We start from the raw sequence: 18,838 nt of genomic DNA on the forward strand, positions 1-18,838 counted from the left end.
TTCACTCCAAGTTCACTCCATCACTTACAAGCATTGTAAGAATCCTTGAATATTTGACAGTGATATGATTAACATCTGTAAATATTTGCTGCCAACTACCTCATAACGTTTATTCAAGATAGCTTAAGAGCATGATCACAGGAAAAACAAAGTGTATTTTTCCTCTACAGATGAACTTAGCTAACAGGTTAGTAATTAGATCTGAGCCAATCTCTCAGAGCATGCACATCACCTATGGAACATTCTCTGAGCACGGAAATGTACCTTGTGTATTTTTTTTAAAAAAGGAGGTTATTTTTACAAGTATTAAGGTCAGTAAAGAATTTCCTACTGGAAATTATTAGTAAAAAATAATATGGTGTTTTATTGAGTGAGATAAACACAAATGAAAGGCACAATTTCATGTACAGTCTTCCAGCAAATTGCAACAGCTTGACAACACTTGGCCTTGAGAAAAGTTCATTGCCATACGTACACATTGCTGCCAAATCTAACCAGGAAGCTCTATAAAGATGCATCCCATAAATACTAGAATTAAGAACTAGAAATGACCTGCGGTTACCAACTGACAATAAAAGCCATCCTCATGTGTAGCTGTTTTCTACCCTGGGACCACATCCATGTTGAACAAGCCAGTGCGTAAGTCTCAGTCTCAGCTCACTAAAAGGCAATACAGACCCTAAAACATGCAGAAACACATAAGGTGAATGGATCTTTCTATACAAGAAGCAGCCTTCAAACATCTTTTTGCATGTAACTGTTCACAAACACAAAAAGAATTAGGCATGAATAAGCCTCTTAGAAATCAAAAGCTGTATTTACAAACAGTACTAATATTACTGACATTGATTAGAGAGGAAACTAAAATTCAGAGGGTTTTACCTGTGGTAATGCAGAAAACCACAATTAACATTCAGTGCAATCTTTAGACTTAGACATCTAAAAATAAAGTATTCTGTGTCTCAGTCTGGTCTAAGTCTATTTAGGCTAAAGTAATTTTGATTTTAGAGATAGCTTCCATCATCCAAACAATTCATAAGCTCTACATTCACACATCAATAACCAATGTATTGATATGCTGGAAGAGAAGAGTATGAGTGTGGGGGAAGGATGGCACAGCTGAAATGCAATATGCCAGACATTTCGATGGAGATGGATACCACTGCATGAACACTGCAGATCTGTCAACACCTTGCAAGAGTAGATAGGCAGAACATCCATAACATTGTACCCAAAATAAAGGTACTTTCATGAAGAAATGCAGAAGCTAACGAGCACACATTCGCAGCATGGCCATACAGCAGGTCCCTACCAAAGAATCTAAACACCTGTGACATCAGGCTTAGCTCAACATCAGATTGTGAATGTGAGAGAAAACCACTGCTGGACTGAGCAAGGACCTGTTTTTCTCCCCCATCCATGGCAGAGTGCAGCTATCCATCTGTGGTGGTTTTACTCGGGTGGACAGCTGAGCTCCACCACAGCCGCTCTCTCACTCCCCCTCCTCAAAGGAAAAGAGGGAGAAAAATACGATGCAAACAGCTCAGGGGTTGAGATAAGGACAGGGAGATCGCTAAATAATTATCATGATGGGCAAAACAGGCTCAGAGTAGGGAGAAAGTAAAATTTATTGCCCGTTACTAACAAGCTAGAAAAGTGAGAAACAAAGGAAAGAAACCAAAAACACCTCCTCCCCCTGAGCAGTGCAGGGGAATGGGGGTTGCGGTCAGCCTATAGCACTTAGTCTCTGCCACTCCTTCTCAATTGCCCTCTTAGAATCATAGAATCATTAGGGTTGGAAAAGCCCTCCAAGTTCATCTGGTCCAACCACCCCCCTACCACCAATGTCACCCACTAAGCCATGTCCCTCAGCACCATGTCCAACCTTTCCTTGAACACCCCCAGGGATGGTGACAGCACCACCTCCCTGGGCAGCCCGTTCCAATGCCTGACTGCTCTTTCTGAGAAGAAATGTCTCCTAATTTCCAACTTACACCTCCCCTGGCACAACTTGAGGCCATTCCCTCTAGTCCTATTGTTAGTTATCTGTGAGAAGAGGCCAACCATCAGTTCCCCACAACTTCCTTTCAGGTAGTTGTAGAGAGTAATAAGGTTTCATCCCCCAAAACCAACTAGTTTACACTACCTTTTGTAGCCCCTACATCAAAGTGAGCACTGTATTGTGAAGGACAGACGTATCCTACCTGAAACAGCCCCTAAAAAGCTGCTGCCCTGAACAAGCGGAGGGCAAAGGACTGAGGGGTCCTTCCCAGAGTACCAGCCCTACAAAAGCACTTTCTCCATCCCTTTTCTTCCCCCACAGCAGGCCAGCGCCATTGATACCTTAAACACTGAGCAATACAGGCAGCAGCTCTCCCCAGGCCCCTTGCTCCTGTGTGAGCTCCTCTCCATGGGCTGCAGCTCCAGCCCACAATTTGCTCTGGCAGGGTTCCTCTGCAGGCTGCAGCCTCCTCCAGGCCACATCCACCTGCTCCACTGTGGTGTCCTCCACAGGCTGCAGTGTGGAAACATGTTCTACCATGGCACACCACAGGCTGCAGGCGGACAGTCTGCTTTACCATGGTTCTCTCCACAGGCCGCAGGAAACTGCTCCAGCACCTGGAGCACCTCCTGCCCTCCTTCTGCACTGACCTTGGTGTCTGCAAGGCTTTTTCTCCTTGCTCTCCTCTCTCTCCTCTCTCTCCCAGCTACTATTCTGCAGCAGTTTTGTTTTTGTTTATGTTTCCCCCCTCCCCCTTTCTTAGATGTGCTCTCACAGAGGCACAAACAACATCGCTTATTGGCTCAGCTCTGGGCAGCAGCGGCCCCCTTACCTAACATGGGGCAGCTTCTGGATTTTTCTCGCAGAAGCCACCCCTATGGTCCCCTGCTACTATAACCTTTCCATGTAAACACACTATACTACCCTTATAAACCTTTTCCACCTGTGTCAAGAAGTGCTGACTCATGTGGCAGCCAGTCTTCACAAGAGCATGAGAATCTCCAGAACTGCAGTTACCAGCTCCCTGTAAACATACAACAGCAGAATCGACCTTCTCTCCTTGCACTGACACCTACAAAGCCAATAGGGATTGTGAGAATAATGTCCCTAGGCAGATGGCCTGTCAACACACCCTGGGGCTCCACGATCATTAACATGAGACTTTGGCATGATGGCATCATCCAGCAAACACAAATTTTATTGCTAAATTAGACAAAATGGTGGTTTTTTTTTATTGGTAAATTAGACAAAGCACCTGATGTTGTGCGCCTCAACTGTATGCTTTTATTTTATGTATAAGGAGACAGAGCAACTGCTTCAGAAAAAGAGGCGAAGTGGTGTGGATAAACTATATCTGATAGTAACAAACTGCTGACTTTTTTTTCAAAGCAACATCAGTCTTACAGAGCAAATTCATGCTTAGTAGTGCGTGCCCCAAGGCTGTGGCATTTTTGATCAGGAATCTAAAAGCTTGACTTTAACACCCTCTGGAACCGTAGTCTGATGCAATTTCAGTGCCTGCAGTGTCTTCTCCAGGCTAGATGCAGGGCTTTTAGAGCCACTTTACACTGCCAGAGCAGATGGGAAAGAAAAAAAAAAAATCACACCTCATCTCTCAAAAAAGCTACTGGTAAGATACTTCCATGTTTCAGTAAGTCAGCCTAGAGCTATTAGTACTACAACCATTTTTAAAACATCGTCATCACCAGTTAAGGGATGCTCTCTACATTTTAATCAGTGAAAGACTAGTTTACATCAAACTCTTCACTTGTACTCAACAATGTAACACCAAGCAGGTTTAGCCTCAGAGACAGATTTTCATAATAAACCTGTTTCCATTAGCAAGTCAAGCGTATCACAAATACTTCAAATCTTTTGGATCACCTACTAAAAACCTTCCTAGAACTGCAACTTTCAAAGGTCTATTTTTTCTCTCTTATATAGTTTGATTAAAATTATTGAAAATATGACTGAGAAACTGTGAATAATAAATTAAAATAAGAACAATGAGAGCTCACTTTATCTCCCAAGCATACACAGAAGAAGCAAATAAGGCTGCAGTGGAATTTCTGCCCCCAAGACATAGACCCGCTGTCCCATGACAGTGGCTCCTTCCACCCCCTTTCATCTTACTTTTGTAATTCCAGTGGATGCTGGTGACTTGGATCTCCTGAGTTGGAATATATTCCTCAATAAACTTCTTTCCCTGCAGTCGGTGCCAGAGTGTGGTTTTCCCAGTGTTCCTGTCCCCTCGGATAACAATTTTCACTGGGGAAAAGAGCAAGCAGATAAATAAAGTTGATTAAAAGCAAATCAAAGAATGCTGTGACGAGCATGTTAACTTTTTGTGAGCATTATTCAGATGTAATTAGTTCTCCCATATTACACAGGCATGATGGGTTTTGTTAAAAAGCATGAGACTCTGTCATTAAAATTAGTGTTTATTCAGCTACTCACACTAGCTCAGCAAGAAGAACCAACATCAAGATTGAAACTTCAGAATCTGCACAAGCTAGCTAAGTTGCTGCTCTTTTTGCCCTCCTGCATTTTTTCACCTGTAACCAGCCCTCTCTCATACCCTCTCTCTTTGCAAGCCTTTTATGTCAGGTTGCTTCTTCAATCACCTCCTCTACCATTCACATTTCTCCTTAAACACTTCTCATTCCTTGCAGAAATAATCACTTCCTAGAGCCAGTTGCCCCAAGTCAGCAAAAGCCCAAGGACCAGTTCTTAGCTGAGCTGAATTAGGCAGTGTCCCCTGTCCAGAGGTGTCAGTCTGGCACTGGTGCAAAAGTTCTTGCAGATGCTGTAGGAGAGCTGAGAGGCAGCTTCTGCTGAAGCCTTGACCATTTCTGCCAATGGGACGAGGCAGTTAACGACACGAGGGTCTTACCTGAAATCACCACTGATAAATTCATCAAGCTGCCTCTGTTGATTGCCACAGTTCGAGTCAACTTAGATCACAATAAATCTACTTTACATGCACTAGAAACAAGCTAGGCTGAACCAAAACAAGCACACCGCTCTGGGGACATAATCAGCTTCAATAACAGAAATAAAAACAAGAAAAACTGAATCTCTGTTGCTCCCCTCTGTGGCAGGAGCTAGGTCTTAAACATTTTTAAGGCACAAACATGCTGATGGCACTCAGCAAAGGCATTCTTAAAAATCGTGGTCTTAGGTACATAAGAACAGCTCTACTTCCACTGGCCTGCCTCAGGCCCAGCTGCCTAGGCCACCAGGCTGACCTAGCATGCCGCACACCCCTGCCTACTGCAAGGACCATCAGTCCATGCAAAATGCATTCAAGCCCACCCTGAGTAAAGAAGTGTCCAAAATATCTTGTCTTGCTGCAGGGCAAACAACGCATCTGCAGAGAGCATCGCCTGTACTGCTACCATAACCTGTACACAACCCAGCAAAGCAACTTCTTTAGCAACTAACACCATCGACTTCCACAGGCTACCCTAACATTATCTTGTTCTATCTGAAAATGGAATATGTTGTTTTCTAAATCTTCTGTTACATTATGGGACTTTTGTTTTTAAATACCATCTTTGTTTTAAGTGGTACAAGCCTACTGAGAATGATAAGCTGACTTGAACAGGACCAGAATTTTTATGCTTGCATCTGATACACAGGAGCTATTATCCACTAAAAAATGGGCCACTCAGAGACATCTAACGGCAGATTCAGGTGATTAGCATTACGTTATGCATCATCATTTGGGCAAGGGAATCTCAGACTGAAGGCTGCCTTCTGTTGTAACTCAGGAGTTACTGCAGGCATTTCAGAGAAAAATTTAAGAGTAACAGTGCCTGGAGTCTGTGGAAGAGGTTTGTCTGGTGAAATTCTGTGCTGCAGTTCTGCTATGCTACGGTTGCTGTTCTGCTCCCACCCACTAAGAGGTGTTGCTGTTTATTCTTTTACAAAAAGTTGCTTATTAAAATAGCAAAAGGGTAATTAAGATACAAAGAACAAAATATTTATAGAATGACTTCTTTTACAGGTACCAAAGCATCTCTGTAGAGACAACAAACCATTTCCTGCATTTCCCATTGCCCTGTGTGTTTTTTTTTTTCATTCTTACAGATGGGGAAACAACCAAAGGAGGATTCCTTTGATATTTCTTAATGAATGAAATGCAGCAAGTCCATGCCACACAAAGAATAAGATCGTTTGTCCCCTTTAGAACCTGAACCTTTCAAAATGCTCTCACTGCCTACCATAGAGAGATATTTAAAAAATCAGCTTCCTCTAAAAAGTACAGCACAAGACATTGACACAGTGAGTTTTAAGGGACAAGCAGACCCTTCCTCAGTCAGGCTGCTCTCAAGGTGCGCTTTCAGGACACCCACAGATGTCTCAGCTGTGAGCTCTTCCCCAGAAGGGGTCATCCCCAACTCCCCAGTTTTCCTACCGCTAACGCTTATGCAACTTATCAACTTATGCAGCCATTGTTGAGTTGGATCAAGAAACTGAACTGGCTGAAAACTAACCCTCATATTATTCATTTTCAGCACGCTCAGTTTCTTCCTCTAGCTCAAGTGCACAGCTGCATGAGCAGCAGGAGCAGTGCCGGCATGGCTGGGGGGGCAAGAAGATCACCCTCACCCCCCAGCAGCTACACTGAGATCAGCTTATGGTGCCTGTAGCAGCATGTGCTCCATTTGAACATGTCCAATGGCCCTTTTCAGGTTCAGTATTTTCTGTGTTAGGAACTCTCTCCTCCTACATAGTGTGTTAGTTTTCACCAGTTTTTGTTCATTTGTTTGCTTCTGATGATTGGAAAAGTGTTTAAAAATAAAGCAGGAAGAAGGCAGGTCGTATAGATCATTTTCAGCAAAACAAAATCAGTATCTGAGACTTTGGATGGGGCAGGTCTACTCAATGACAGACATCTGCAAGACAGGAAGAGCTGAATGAGCTTCAGGGCACAGCCAGCCAGGTAAACCACAGGCCCAGGCTGTGTCTGAATGTGACAAGACCAGCAATTATGGGTGAGGTTAGTACTGTTACCTGTGGGATGTACACAGTTGCTACCTTATTTTGATTTCTAGTTAAACCAGTACTTACTGCAAACAGCCACAGCCTTGTAGCAAAGACAGCAGAATTATCTGTGGGAAAAAGGGTAGGGATTTGGAATAGATAAAAACGTGAGGAAAAAAATGAACAGATCACTTCTCATTCCTTTTGTCACTGTGTCAGAAAAAATACAGGGATTTTAATTCTGCAAATGGGGAAACAGAAGCAGAGCAGCAAGGACACAGGCCTACAGACCGACTCAGGACTGGAAATTCCCAGCACTGCCCATATTCCTTCAGTATGCTGCAAAAGCTAAGGACTTCAGATCCCAGAGCAAAAATCCCTGAATATCTCTGCTAATAATCCCTGTATGAAGGGTCATAACCTTATTCTCATGAAGATGTTAGAGGCTGTGACTACAAGGCTGTAATTGGAACACTAAAAGCTAGTTCTGCCACAAAAACAATCAGACATGATCTACAGACACCCCCAAGCATAACTCCTGGGGAGAAAAGGCCAGACAGCAGTCAAAGCAAGTTTCCCACACGTTACACAAACACCTGTGACAGCAGTAGGAAAAAAAAGAAAAGAGAGAAGGTGGGAAGCAGCTGGAAGAGACAAGGTATTTCTTCTGGAAACAGTAATGAGTGAAAATATTTAACAAAACTACAATCAGAAGTTGGGAAGTACTATGCTAAAACAACACAAAGAATGTAAGGACTACAATGCTCACAATAAGGATGCACCATACTCATTAAGTTTTGTCTTTTAAAGCATGTTTTAGACAGACGAGTAATAAGAGGAGGGACCAGGGCAATTCTTGGAGCTACTGACTATGGTAGCTCAGCAGCGCTGCATGTTTACGCCAGGGTGATGCCCACAGGGAGGACAGCAGCGGGTTTTATTGGGTGGCATGCACGTTAGACACATCTTTCAGAATAAAGCCCAGAGCAGAAGGTGCACTTCTGGGAAATGGGACCACTGGATTGAAAATACAGCACTTCCACGTCTCCTGTCACCAGTCATCAGTCTGCAATTCCCAAGAAGCCTTCTCATCCATGTAGCCCAGCCAGAGCCACTCATTTCACCCTTCTTTGGTCAGCACTGCCTTATGTAAACTTCCATGTTTGAATAACCTGGAACTGGTAATTCCTTCTGTAATTTGTCTTGTAATTTGTTTAAACCAGCACCGTTTCCAAAGGAACGAGATCCACCTCTGCCTCTCTATACCGAGCCTGTTCACTCAGGCCTTTGTTACTCTCCTGGGGCCAGCACAGCTCGCTGACCAGCAGCAGCCCTGGTCCAAGTGCAAAGCTAGCCCAACCAGAAAAAAAGAACAAGTTTTTACAAAAATTGGTTCTCCATGCCGGGCACCACAATCTCACATAAACAACCAAGCCATTAAAACCAAAACTGGTACAGACCCGCTTCATTTTCATAATTTCTCTGTACCTTACGGAACTCTGGTGTTTTTTGGGCTATAGTATGTAAAAACAGAAAAGCTCCATCCAGACGATAAAGGGAGCCAATAAGGAGTGTATGCCGGGAATGACATATGAAAACACTTTTGTTTCAAATTAGGATGCCCCATGCAGAAAAAGCGATTGCTGACGAGGGCTGTTAGTGGCCTTTGCTCTCACCAGAAATTTAAACCTACCCACTCTGCAACTTTCTTCCTTTTGAAAACTTACCTGAGTGGGAGGGAGACCATCAACGCAAATCTGTTGACTGAGGCTGTTTGGTTATGAAACCTACTTGACAGCCATGAAAGCTGGCACAGCCCAGCCCGCCCCAAATCCCACAGGAAAGAGGCATCAAAAACCATGTGATAAGGCCCAGGTCCCAGCCATTTGCTGCCACTTTATCAGCAAGTGTTTTCAGCACACTTATATTTCTGGTAAGTAAATGGGCTACGCTTCACAATCAATAATGGACTGTGGAAACAAGGAAGTATTTCTATGGAACCAGTCATGACTGCACCCTTTGGTTTAGGGTTATGCAATTCCAGGGAAAAGGAAGAGTTTTAAAGACCCGTGTTAAAGATGGCTACAAAATGAATTTTGTACCCCCCTCTGTTCAATTCCACGTTTCCTAAGAAAGGAGCATTGATAATACAAAGGATATGCAGCTCACCCCTTTGCTTAGCAATGGCCCTTGCAACACCCATACCCTCACCATGCTGGAACTCACCCTACTGATCCAATGCCATGGCTATGAGGGTGCTTCGAAATTCTTTCATAACCCTGCCCGTATCTCCTACGAACATTATATAACTGTGATACAGGGGAGAGTTACTATGGAGATTGGAAAGCTTCCCTTAAGGCAGGGACAGAAAGATGTGGTTTTATTCTTGATATAAAACCAGTGATTAGAACACAAATCTTGATGAGACCATGCTCAAAAGAAAAAGCTTTCCAGAGGCTTTTGGTAATGAGACAAAAAGAAACAAAGCTACAGTTGGTGGCTTAGCTGTTTGCATTTTTGGCCCTGCTCTATTAATGACAAGCAGGTACACATCCACAAAGGTTAGGTGGCAATGCAGTTTGTCAGCACCTAATGAAGAGCTGTCCCTTTTTACTGTTGTGCCAGCAGGATGCAGCTGATCTGTACCGCATGCAGCACAAACGTTTGCTGTTGAAACATCAACTCCTTTCTCTTACATAATTCACAAGTTGATATAAGCAACCTGGTCTCAAACATTTCCCACTGAAGCACAAGGATATGTTCTGGTCTGTGGGCTCTGCTAAGCCTCTGCAGAGATCAATAGTCTTCAACCAGATCTCCAGGTATGCTTTGAACGGTGCAGTGCTGTATGCCAAGGTGCAATAGTTTCATCTTCACCCCTCATCTCTCACTAGAAATTATGTCCCTTAACAATGTGTTTTTCTTGTCATATTCACAATTGCTTGCTAAGACACTCATTTTCTAAATTAAGGACTTCTGGAATATCTACCACATGTGTTCTGGGTAAATGCAGCAAACGCTCTCCCCAGCAAAGCTGAGAGCTTCCAAAACTTATCAGATTAAAAGCACAGTCAATAGTGACAACACTAAAAAAAAAAAACAAAAAACAACACACCAAACCCTTGATGTGCTAATCTCTCCCTTCATTTACAATTTCAAATTAAGATACAGCACAAATTCTATTCCTCCATCACGTGTGCCTGCTCAGAAATTATTCAGTGCCACATTTACAAATCAGTCTCATTCCAAACTGCCACTCTCTCAGCTTCTTGCAGCCTGACTCCAGAGCGTGCCCATTCCCGCAGACGAGCTGATACTCGCAGCACTCTGTGGATGCAGATCTATTTTCAGCGCGAATGACAACTACTGTCCCCATCCCACTATTGTTACTTTGGGATGTGTTTCACATACTTACAGTGCCTTCCTGAAATACTGTATTAAGAGTAACCTTTACTGAGCTTCAGCAGAAAAAACAAAACTCTGAGTTTCAATACTGAAAGGGAAGAATTCTGAAAATGTTTCCTGAGAAAAGAGCAGGTGTATCAGTTGCAGAAACATAATCAGAATTAGATTATTTACCAAGGACACATAAAGGCATATACCACTCACCTTTTATTAAAGTCTGGCAGTGCAGAGCTTTTCAGCAGACCCTTATCATACAGCCGTTAGAGCTTAATTATAAATACCATTACCCTGGGCTGCAGGGAAGGTCACCCACACGCTCTTGATACTTTAACTGGCGGTAACCCATTTACAAAGAGCTCTCCCTGTGTCACAGTCAGCGTTAGGCATGCAGCCGTTCGGTACACCTCCCGCTGCCCGAGGACACCGCAGGTTCCCAAGTGCCACGCCGACACCTAAAATGTTGCCATCCTTCCTCTTCCCCCAGTTCTGCACGCTCTAAGGTTTAACTGCCAGCTTGGCTTTCGGCTGACTACCGGCAAAAGAGCCACCACGCCAACAGCGCCAGCGGGGGCCCTGGCCGCGGATGGGGCGGCCCCACGGGGCTGCCCCCGACAGACCCCGGGGCCGGGCTGCGACTCACTGTTATACTGGACTCCCTTGGCAAACCTCCTCTGCAGAGCCTGGTTCATGGACTGCAGCCCCGCGGGGATGTTCTTGTCTCTGACCGCAGCCTGGTCCGAGCCCACCAGCTTCTTCAGGGCCGAGAACATCGTTCTGCTCCCGCGCCTCCGCCACCGCCGCCAGGAAGAAGGCCGCCGCTCCGGGGCTCAGGGGCAGGGCGGCCCCGGGGGGGGCATAGGGAGGGGAGGGCAAGGGCAGGGCACGGCTCGCGGGGCCCTCAGAGCTCGGCCGGGGCCGCTCGGGCCATGAGGGGCGTCCCGGGCGCGGCGGGGCGGGGGGGGCGCGGCCCGGCACGGCCCGGCCCGGGGGGGGGCGACGCGGCGGGGAAGGGGCTCGGCCGGGCCCCGCCGTCAGCCGGGCAGTGGGCGCTAACCGGGCATGGCCCGGGGCGGCGGGCAGGGCACGGGAAGGGGCGGGCGGGCTCCTGCGAGGGGCTCGGGGGGGTGGGGGGGGCCGGGCCGCGTCTCAGCCCCTATGGGCGCCGCGGCTCGGGGCCGGGCGCGGGCCTGCCGCCGCCATCTTGCCTCTTCCGCCTCGCCGCCAGGGACGGAGCGCGCGCGGCGCCGGCTACGGAGGCCGGCGGGGGCCGGCGGGGCCGGGGGGGCGGGGCGGGGGCTGGCCCCGCGCACACCGGGACCCCTCCGCCCCCGCCCCCGCCCCCCGCCCCCGCAGCCCCTCGCACTGCTCCGTCTCCCTCCGAGCCCCCCGTGACCACTGCAGGGGCCCTGGTCCTGCCCCGTGACCCCCCCCGTCTCCCTGTGACCCCCCCCGTGCCCCCGAAGTCCCCTCCTGGGACCCCCCCATGGTCCCCTGTGACCCGCGAGCCCCACAGCCCCCTCCTGGGACCCCCCCCGTCTGCTCCGCCCCCCCCCAGTCCTCTCCCACAGCCCCTCCAGAACCCCCAGCCCTCCCCGTGATCGTTCCCCGTCCCTCCCAGCCTCCCGTGAGCCCGCAGCCCCCCACCCCGTGCCCCCCATCTCCAGTTCCAAGCTGAGGCCCAGGGGTGCCAGCAAGGCTCTGGGCTCTGAGCACCCCCAGTGCTGGGCTCCCCCTCACGTGTGCCAGGGCCCCCAGTGTCCTGGGGGGGCACAACCCACAGGGTCTGCTCACACCAAGGATGAGGCTCAGACTGCACAGCGAGAGAGCCTCACCAAAACCCGTGGTGCCACCGTGCCCCATCCGTGAGATGCAGCACTGATTATTCACCCTCAGGGAGGAACAGGTGCCTGGCCCCCCCATGCTGCTTCCTTCCCGTCTGCCCCCACCCAGCAGGACGTCAGAGCCCCTGGCTGCCCCTGTTGGCACCCCTGCACCATGCAGGTGGTGGGCAGCAGGACTGAGGCAGGGACAGGGGCTGAGCGGACAGCACCCAGCAGCCCTGCCAGGAGGGACACCACAGGGGAGGCCAGTGAGGACTCAACAGCATCCTCTGCCGCTCATCGCCGGCTCTGGGATGGACACTAGGCTTGTTGGTTACTTTAAAGACATTTACTGTTGAAGACATCTCCTGCACCACCAGGAGCTCATGCGAGGCCCTTGTTCCAGTGCTTGGTGCTCGTCTTCCACCCACATCAGTTTGACAGATGCAGAAACTCCTCATCCTCTGCAAGCAGAGCAGTGTGCAGTATGACAGGCAGACCCACAGACCCCATCCTCACACCCCGCCATGCCCCACAGACAGGTGGCAATGGTTGATGCTTCCTGCTTTGTCACTTTGTCCCTGCTGTCAGTGATAAGGGAAGCAGTCTGGACTCTCTGTACATCCCTTTGCTGTCCAGGGATGTTACTTCATATCCCACCTCAGTGGCATTAATACACTTTATACTGGTGACAAGATAATAAAAGATGGGTTCTGTCCTGAGACCCATTACTTTGTCCCCATTCCCCATCTGCTGGGCTCCCACCCAGCTCCTGCTGCTTGCCGTTATCAGTATCAGGCTCATGCAGGGCTGTGGCTGAATGTCCCTGAGCTCACTCTCTTCTGCAGTAAGATCTCCCCTGCTACACTGATGAAAATGAGAATGCTTGTCCATCTGTCCTGGGGGCAGAGCAGGCCTTTAGATTCTCCAAAAGGGTTTCAATATGGAAACCCTTGTGCTGACTAGATCTGGAGGCTCTGGAGGGCATCGCATGGAGGGTACACTCTGGGTGCACCCAGGGTCCCTATTTGGTGTCAGGGTCCCTTTACCCCTTCAAATTTTTCAGCTGCTACTCCCACTGACATTTCTGCCACCTCCACTGCTCCCGACTGCACTCTGGCCTCCTCGGGGCCTTTACCCCTGTTACCACAAACATTTTTAAGTTCAACAGCCTTGGTGCATCTGCAGCCTATACACACATTCCCCATGTGTGATGCTGTCTGTAGATTGATGATCTTTTCCTTGGTCCGTCAGAGGACTGGACCCAGGACAGACCCACTCCAGCTGCCGGCAGACCCAGTGCTCCTGGATGCAGTCTGGAGCAGACAAGATGTGCAGGCAGTGCCCACCCGCTTGCTGCCCCAGCCCCTGACACACTGCAGTGCCGTACCTGCCAGTGGAGGAGCCCCGCAGTACTCCTTGCACTCCTTCTCCGAGTAGAACTGGTTCCCATTGCCCTTGCAGCCTCCGTAGCTGAACTTGATGCACTTGCCCTGAGCCGCATCAAAGGCCCAGCGCAGCACTGGCTTCTGGCAGGGCCCCTGGACGATGGGCAGCCTGCAGGCAGCTGCAGGGAGAGGGGGCTGCGGCAGGCCAGCAGGACCAGGACCCCCGTGGACACACAGGGCTCGGGGTTGCACGCAGTCCCCTCTGGGGCTGGGGTGAAGGCCTCACCTCACCCACCCTCCACATCCCTTCACCCCCTGCCCAGCCCCATGCCTGCTCACCCTCAGTCCGGCACGCCTGCAAGCAGCCCTTCTCTGAGTAGAAGTTGTTGCCATTGCCCAGGCAGCCACCATAGAGGAAGGTCTCACAGGCCATGGAAGAAACATTGTAGAAGAAGCGGGAGAGCATCCCGCTGCAGGGCCCAGGGTCCCGGCTCAGCCGGCATGCATCTGCAGGTGAGCACAACACGCGTTGTGGCAGGACAAGGGGGCGCAGGGACGCCTGCCACAGCCCCTCTGCCAGGACCCACCTTCCTTGTTGCCAACATATGGGGGCAAGGGTCCCGCGGCTGAGCCCTCCTCAGGTGGCAGCACTGCTCTCCGCGCCCTCTGCTCCGGGATAAAGAAGCACAAAGCTGCTGTCAGCCCTGCCTGCCCTTCTGCCTCTGGTGACAAGCTCCCCTAGTGCCCCCATACATCATTCATCGGCCTGGGGTCAGTCGTGGCCTTCTGAGCCCTGTGCTCATCCCAGACATGGGACAGAATCATGCATTTTGGGTAAAGACACCCAAAGTGCCCTGGCCATGCCCTATGCCGGGCTGAGGACATGTCTCTGCTCCCACTGACACGGGGTGTTGCAATCTCCAGATGTATCTATCCTCAGCTGGACTGTTTCTCCTATGAAGTCCCATCCCCTCTTGAAAAAACTTTTAAACTCAACACTACAAGACTGGGATGTGCTGGATGACAGCAGCTGGAGCATTAGTAGGGCAATGAGCTGCCTCCCCCACTGGGGAAGGGAGTCTTCAGCCCAGCTGGAGCACTCAGGAGCAGGCAAAGGGCACAGAGACACCAGGCTTCATGTGCTGCAACTTCTACCCTACAAAAGAATCAGAGTCGGAAAGGGACATTGCTTTCTACTTGGAAGTGAGCCCTAGCAACACCTGATGCACCTGTGACCCCTGTCCTTGCAGCCTGTGCCCTGTCCTTGCAGGCAAAGCCCATTCCCATCCTTAATTCATTCCAGGAGGTCCTGGCTGGAGCACTCACCTCGGGGGCGGTGGCAGTCTCCTGGGGGACACATTCACCTGGCCCAGATGACAGAAGAGAAGATCAGCAGCTTGAGAGGGGTGGTCCCCTTTCTACCTCATCCCAACAAAGCTGTCATCTCTCCTCCCTCCATCCTGGCCCTCCCTTCTTCTCCCCAACCTTGCAGACCAAGAAGGAGCAGCCTCAGCACACCATCACGTCAGGGGCACAGGCAGCAGAAGAGGCACATGCCTTGCATGCATTACCTTTGTTGACCAGGATGAAGATGGAGTCCGCAGGGATGCCCATCTCCAGAGCCAGCTGCCGGAAGGCATCGGTGAGGTCCTCCCGCAGCTCTGGGCTTCTCCCTGGCAAGGGCAAGGGACAGGCTGTCAGCAGGGTCAGCAGTGGCAAGAGTCTGTGTGGAGCCCCCAGCAGCCACACACCTGCAGAGCCCAGGCAGCTGCAGGCCCAGTACAAGTCCTACCAACCTCTCCTCCATTATTCTTGACCAGAGTTGGTCAAGGGCTTGGTTAACATTGTTTACATGTCTCCCAGTCATGAAAGACAGCATCTCCTGCAACTTCAGGATCTGGGTTTCCCAAGCAAATCTTGTTCATCCCAAATAACACTCTGGTTTGAATTGTGTGATGTGGCTCTAAAAGTGAGCCATAAAACTCAACCTCTTTGGTGTCAAAGATGAGCTGACTCAAGGCACCACCTCCAAAGCCACACTCAAGTCCCTCAAAGACAAGCAAAGAGTGGTGTTACTGAGCCCACCTAAAGGCCTACTTGCCCACAGTGCCATAGCCAGACATACCATATAGCTTCAGTGTGGTGGTTGAACCATAACTACTTGTCTTCTTCATCAGAATGACTGCGTATTCTTCATAGTTGGTGCGAAGCACATAGGACTTGATAGACACATCCCATTCTAGGTGAGACAGCAATACAGGGGGCATCATTCCTGCCCCTCAGGAAGGAACAGGTATAGACGACAGTGACAGAGCTGGGGGGTGAAATCAAGCAGCTAATTCAGGAAATTATGAAATTATTAGGAGGCAGGCACAACCCTGACACGCTTTCACCTCACCAGCCTCTTATTAGTTGAGGGGACTGGAATCCAAAGTTTGCAGACAACTGAGATACCATCAATGCTCCTTAAATGTGGCTGGTGGGAGCCTGTCCCAGATTGGGACCCTGGGGATGAGACAGATCTGCTGGAATATCTCATAGTCCTGTACCTATGCAGGCAGCTCTGAAACAGTTTCCCTAAGACCCTGTTTCCTTGTCTGGAAACAACCCACGCTACAGAGCAACCTCCTCTCCCTGAGCCCTGCTCCCTTGAACCACTTCCCCAGCCACCAGCTGTATCCTTTGAGGCCTGGCACTGATTCACATCCTGTGAGCACACAGCAGCTCTTAGGGCTCAGCAGGCCAGCAGTGAGCCCAACTTACTAGGATTATAGTAGGTGTATTTGCCAGGGGTGCTGGTCTTCTGGTACTCTCCTGAGATGTGAGTGCAGTCACCTTGCCTGGATGAAGGAGTAAAAGAATAAACAGCTTCAGGTCATCTCTTTTCCTATTTATCTTGTGAAAACTGTGCCTGGAGCAACCAGATTGCCCATGGCACAGGATCCCTGAAATCCCTGAGCACCCACAGCACTGCTCGTACCGCAACCTGGTGCTGATTGTGCTGATCTGGTCGGCACTGGGGCCAGGGCCCAGCACCAGCGTGCCCATGTTGAACTTCTCCTTGTAGTTCTTCATCCACTTGCAGGTGGTGCCAATGGCTACATCGTACCATTTCCCATACATCTGTGGGGAAAAGAAAAGGACATATCTGCCACACACCTCCTCCACCAAGGTAGGATATCCCATGGCTTTCTGCAAAGCTGAAATATTCACAACCAAGAAGCCAACTGGTGAGCTATGGTGAAAGGTGCTGGGGCCAGAGCTGCCATAGGAAAGTGACCAGCACTCAGCAGGATTTCCAACTCAGTGGTCACCCATCTTCCACAGCTTCCCAGGCTTCTATGCTTGGATCTCTGACAGCATTCGAGGGCTGTCTGTCAGAAGAGGTGGCAGCCCAGATGTCCCAGCTTTACAGCAGTTTCATGCTGAACTGCTGGGGAAGTGAGGGTCAGAGCTGGACTCCTGTTGCCCATGTGTGCTTACCACTGGGCAGGATACTGGCCCCTTCTTCCCTCCATTTCTGTCACTTTTACATGGGGGACAGGCAGTCCCTGGGAACAGAGTGGGGTCCCCGTGCCCCGGGCAGTGTCTGTGTGTCTCCTGTTCACCAGGAAGGGCGGCTGGTACCCAGCGGAGCCTAGACCCATGTGCATGTTGGGTATGCAGAGCTGGGCAGGGGACAGAGGTGCCTGCAGGAGACCTGGGGGGGGGGGGGGGCTGGAGGGGGCAGGCTGCATCCCACACACATTCTGGGGCTTCTGGTGTGCCCTGCCACAGCAAGGCACCTTAGTCTGGACAGATGAACAGACTGGGATTCATCTGCCCTGCCTGTGTGTTTGCTGGGGTGAGGCCATCCCAAGGGCTGAATCCCCCCCAGACCAGCACCCAGGGAGATCTGCGCTGCCAGCACCAGCCCTGCACAACCCATTATGGGAAATGTCACCCTTCTTGCTAGAGAAAAATGAAATAGCTTTCTCCCATCCCTACTACCCCCAATATCCAGGGACCGCAAGCCGCTGTTACCCGCTCAGCTTCAAAATTCTCCTGCACTTGGATGTCTTCATCCTGGTCCCCAATGGGGGTTCCGCTGGCCATGGCGAAGAGGAGGAGAGAAAGGAGACCCCAAAACATTGTGTCTGGTGGCTTCAGAGTGCCGCTAAGTGCCACCGCGCTGGAGGGATCCGTGTTTCTGCACTGTCCTCACTGCGCAGCCGCGTGACCTTCAGACCTCAGAGAACAGGGCCAGCGGGGCAGCCAGCCTGGCGGGGGCCGGGCAGGTAGACGTGGGGGCAGCTCCTGGCCCTGCAGACCTGGCCATGTGGCCTGAGCTCACCATGGCCCAAGCAGCACAGAGCCAAACATCCATGAGAGCTCCTCACCTCACCTGTTCCTACACCACCTCTTGGCCCACGCACAGACCAGGACCTGTCTTATTCTATGTTATGATTTGTATTCCTGCCCTGGGATCCTATAAGGAGCCCGGATGGTGCCCGCAGTGCTGGACTAACCTGACCCTGCAGAGAGAGGACCAAGAGGTCCCCAGCACGCATCACGAGCTCCTCGCTCCTCAGCAGTGCCCACAGGGAGCGGAGCCCAGCAGCCAGATCCCCTCCTGGCAGCAGGGCTGAGACTCTCCCTGGGGGTCCCAAGCGGGTGGCCAAGGCCTGGGGCGGGCGGGGTGGCACCCACCCTGCGCTGAGGGGCCTGGGGCCCGGCACGCATGGGTGGCACGGGCCCAGCGTCTGTCCCCACGACTGTTTGCCTTCTCAGGATGATTAACTGAAACCAAACAGCCGGAGGAAATGGCAAACAGAGCAAAGGGCAGGAGCCCCTCTTGCAGCCGGCCGGTATCTCAATATTTGCAGAGAAGGCCGAGAGCTGCAGGCACGCTTGCAGCAGCCGGCCAGACTTTCACCCCCTCCTCCTGCCGTCCCCAGGGCAGCGCTCGTCGGGCCCAGAAGGTGGCAGCACCGGGCGGGCAGCTCCGCCCGGCCGAACCCCCCGGCCCCCTCCGGGCCGCCCTCGGGAGCAGGCCGAGCCCTGGCCGTGCGGTGGCCGGACCGAGCCCGCCTCGTCGCGCGTCCCTCTAGGGGAGCCCGTCCGTGCCCCGCTGCCCCCGGCACTGCCGCCGCTAGGTGGCAGCCGGCGGCCAGGAAAAGCCGCGGCGCCGCCGGGCCCCGGGGCGGCCTCGCGAAGCCAGGAGCGGGGCCGGGAGGCGCGGGCGAGGCAGGGCC

The 18,838-nt window shown here is 50.9% G+C and overlaps 2 protein-coding genes across 4 annotated transcripts in view; both read right to left on the bottom strand.

The window, feature by feature from the left end:
• The window catches only part of RABL6 (RAB, member RAS oncogene family like 6), a 56,825-nt gene extending 45,522 nt beyond the window's left edge, over nt 1-11,303 (bottom strand). Inside the window, exons 1-3 of one of the 3 annotated variants that reach the window (XM_013095019.5) lie at nt 11,037-11,213; nt 7,079-7,119; nt 4,136-4,270 (exon numbers count right to left, since the gene is read on the bottom strand). In XM_013095019.5, the coding sequence (XP_012950473.3) occupies nt 4,136-4,270; nt 7,079 (136 nt within the window). In that variant the 5' untranslated portion in view covers nt 7,080-7,119; nt 11,037-11,213. Of the gene's footprint in view, nt 1-4,135; nt 4,271-7,078; nt 7,120-11,036 lie in introns of all 3 variants that reach the window. The other 2 variants (XM_013095018.5, XM_027471076.3) reach the window with 2 other exon arrangements.
• A 1,240-nt stretch (nt 11,304-12,543) lies between these two features.
• Nucleotides 12,544-17,825, bottom strand: AMBP (alpha-1-microglobulin/bikunin precursor). The gene is made up of 10 exons (XM_005014781.6): nt 17,628-17,825; nt 16,585-16,727; nt 16,368-16,444; nt 15,730-15,843; nt 15,176-15,277; nt 14,931-14,968; nt 14,192-14,270; nt 13,944-14,111; nt 13,607-13,783; nt 12,544-12,680 (listed from the first exon to the last, which is right to left on the bottom strand). Exons 1-10 carry the CDS (start codon nt 17,733-17,735, stop codon nt 12,649-12,651), a joined length of 1,038 nt encoding a protein of 345 aa, XP_005014838.2. The 5' UTR covers nt 17,736-17,825; the 3' UTR covers nt 12,544-12,648.
• Nucleotides 17,826-18,838: the final 1,013 nt, after the last annotated feature.

The sequence above is a fragment of the Anas platyrhynchos genome, chromosome 18, assembly GCF_047663525.1.
Source record: "Anas platyrhynchos isolate ZD024472 breed Pekin duck chromosome 18, IASCAAS_PekinDuck_T2T, whole genome shotgun sequence".
NCBI classification, from domain to species: Eukaryota; Metazoa; Chordata; class Aves; order Anseriformes; family Anatidae; genus Anas; species Anas platyrhynchos.

Bases quoted from the DNA above. Each gene is read 5' to 3' on its own strand.
- AMBP (XM_005014781.6), bottom strand. From the start codon at position 17,735: ATGTTTTGGGGTCTCCTTTCTCTCCTCCTCTTCGCCATGGCCAGCGGA. The intron at 15,844-16,367 runs GTAAGTTGGGCT...TGTCTCACCTAG, and splicing joins ATACACCTACTATAATCCTA to AATGGGATGTGTCTATCAAG. The intron at 14,969-15,175 runs GTAATGCATGCA...CATCTGGGCCAG, and splicing joins CTTCATCCTGGTCAACAAAG to GTGAATGTGTCCCCCAGGAG.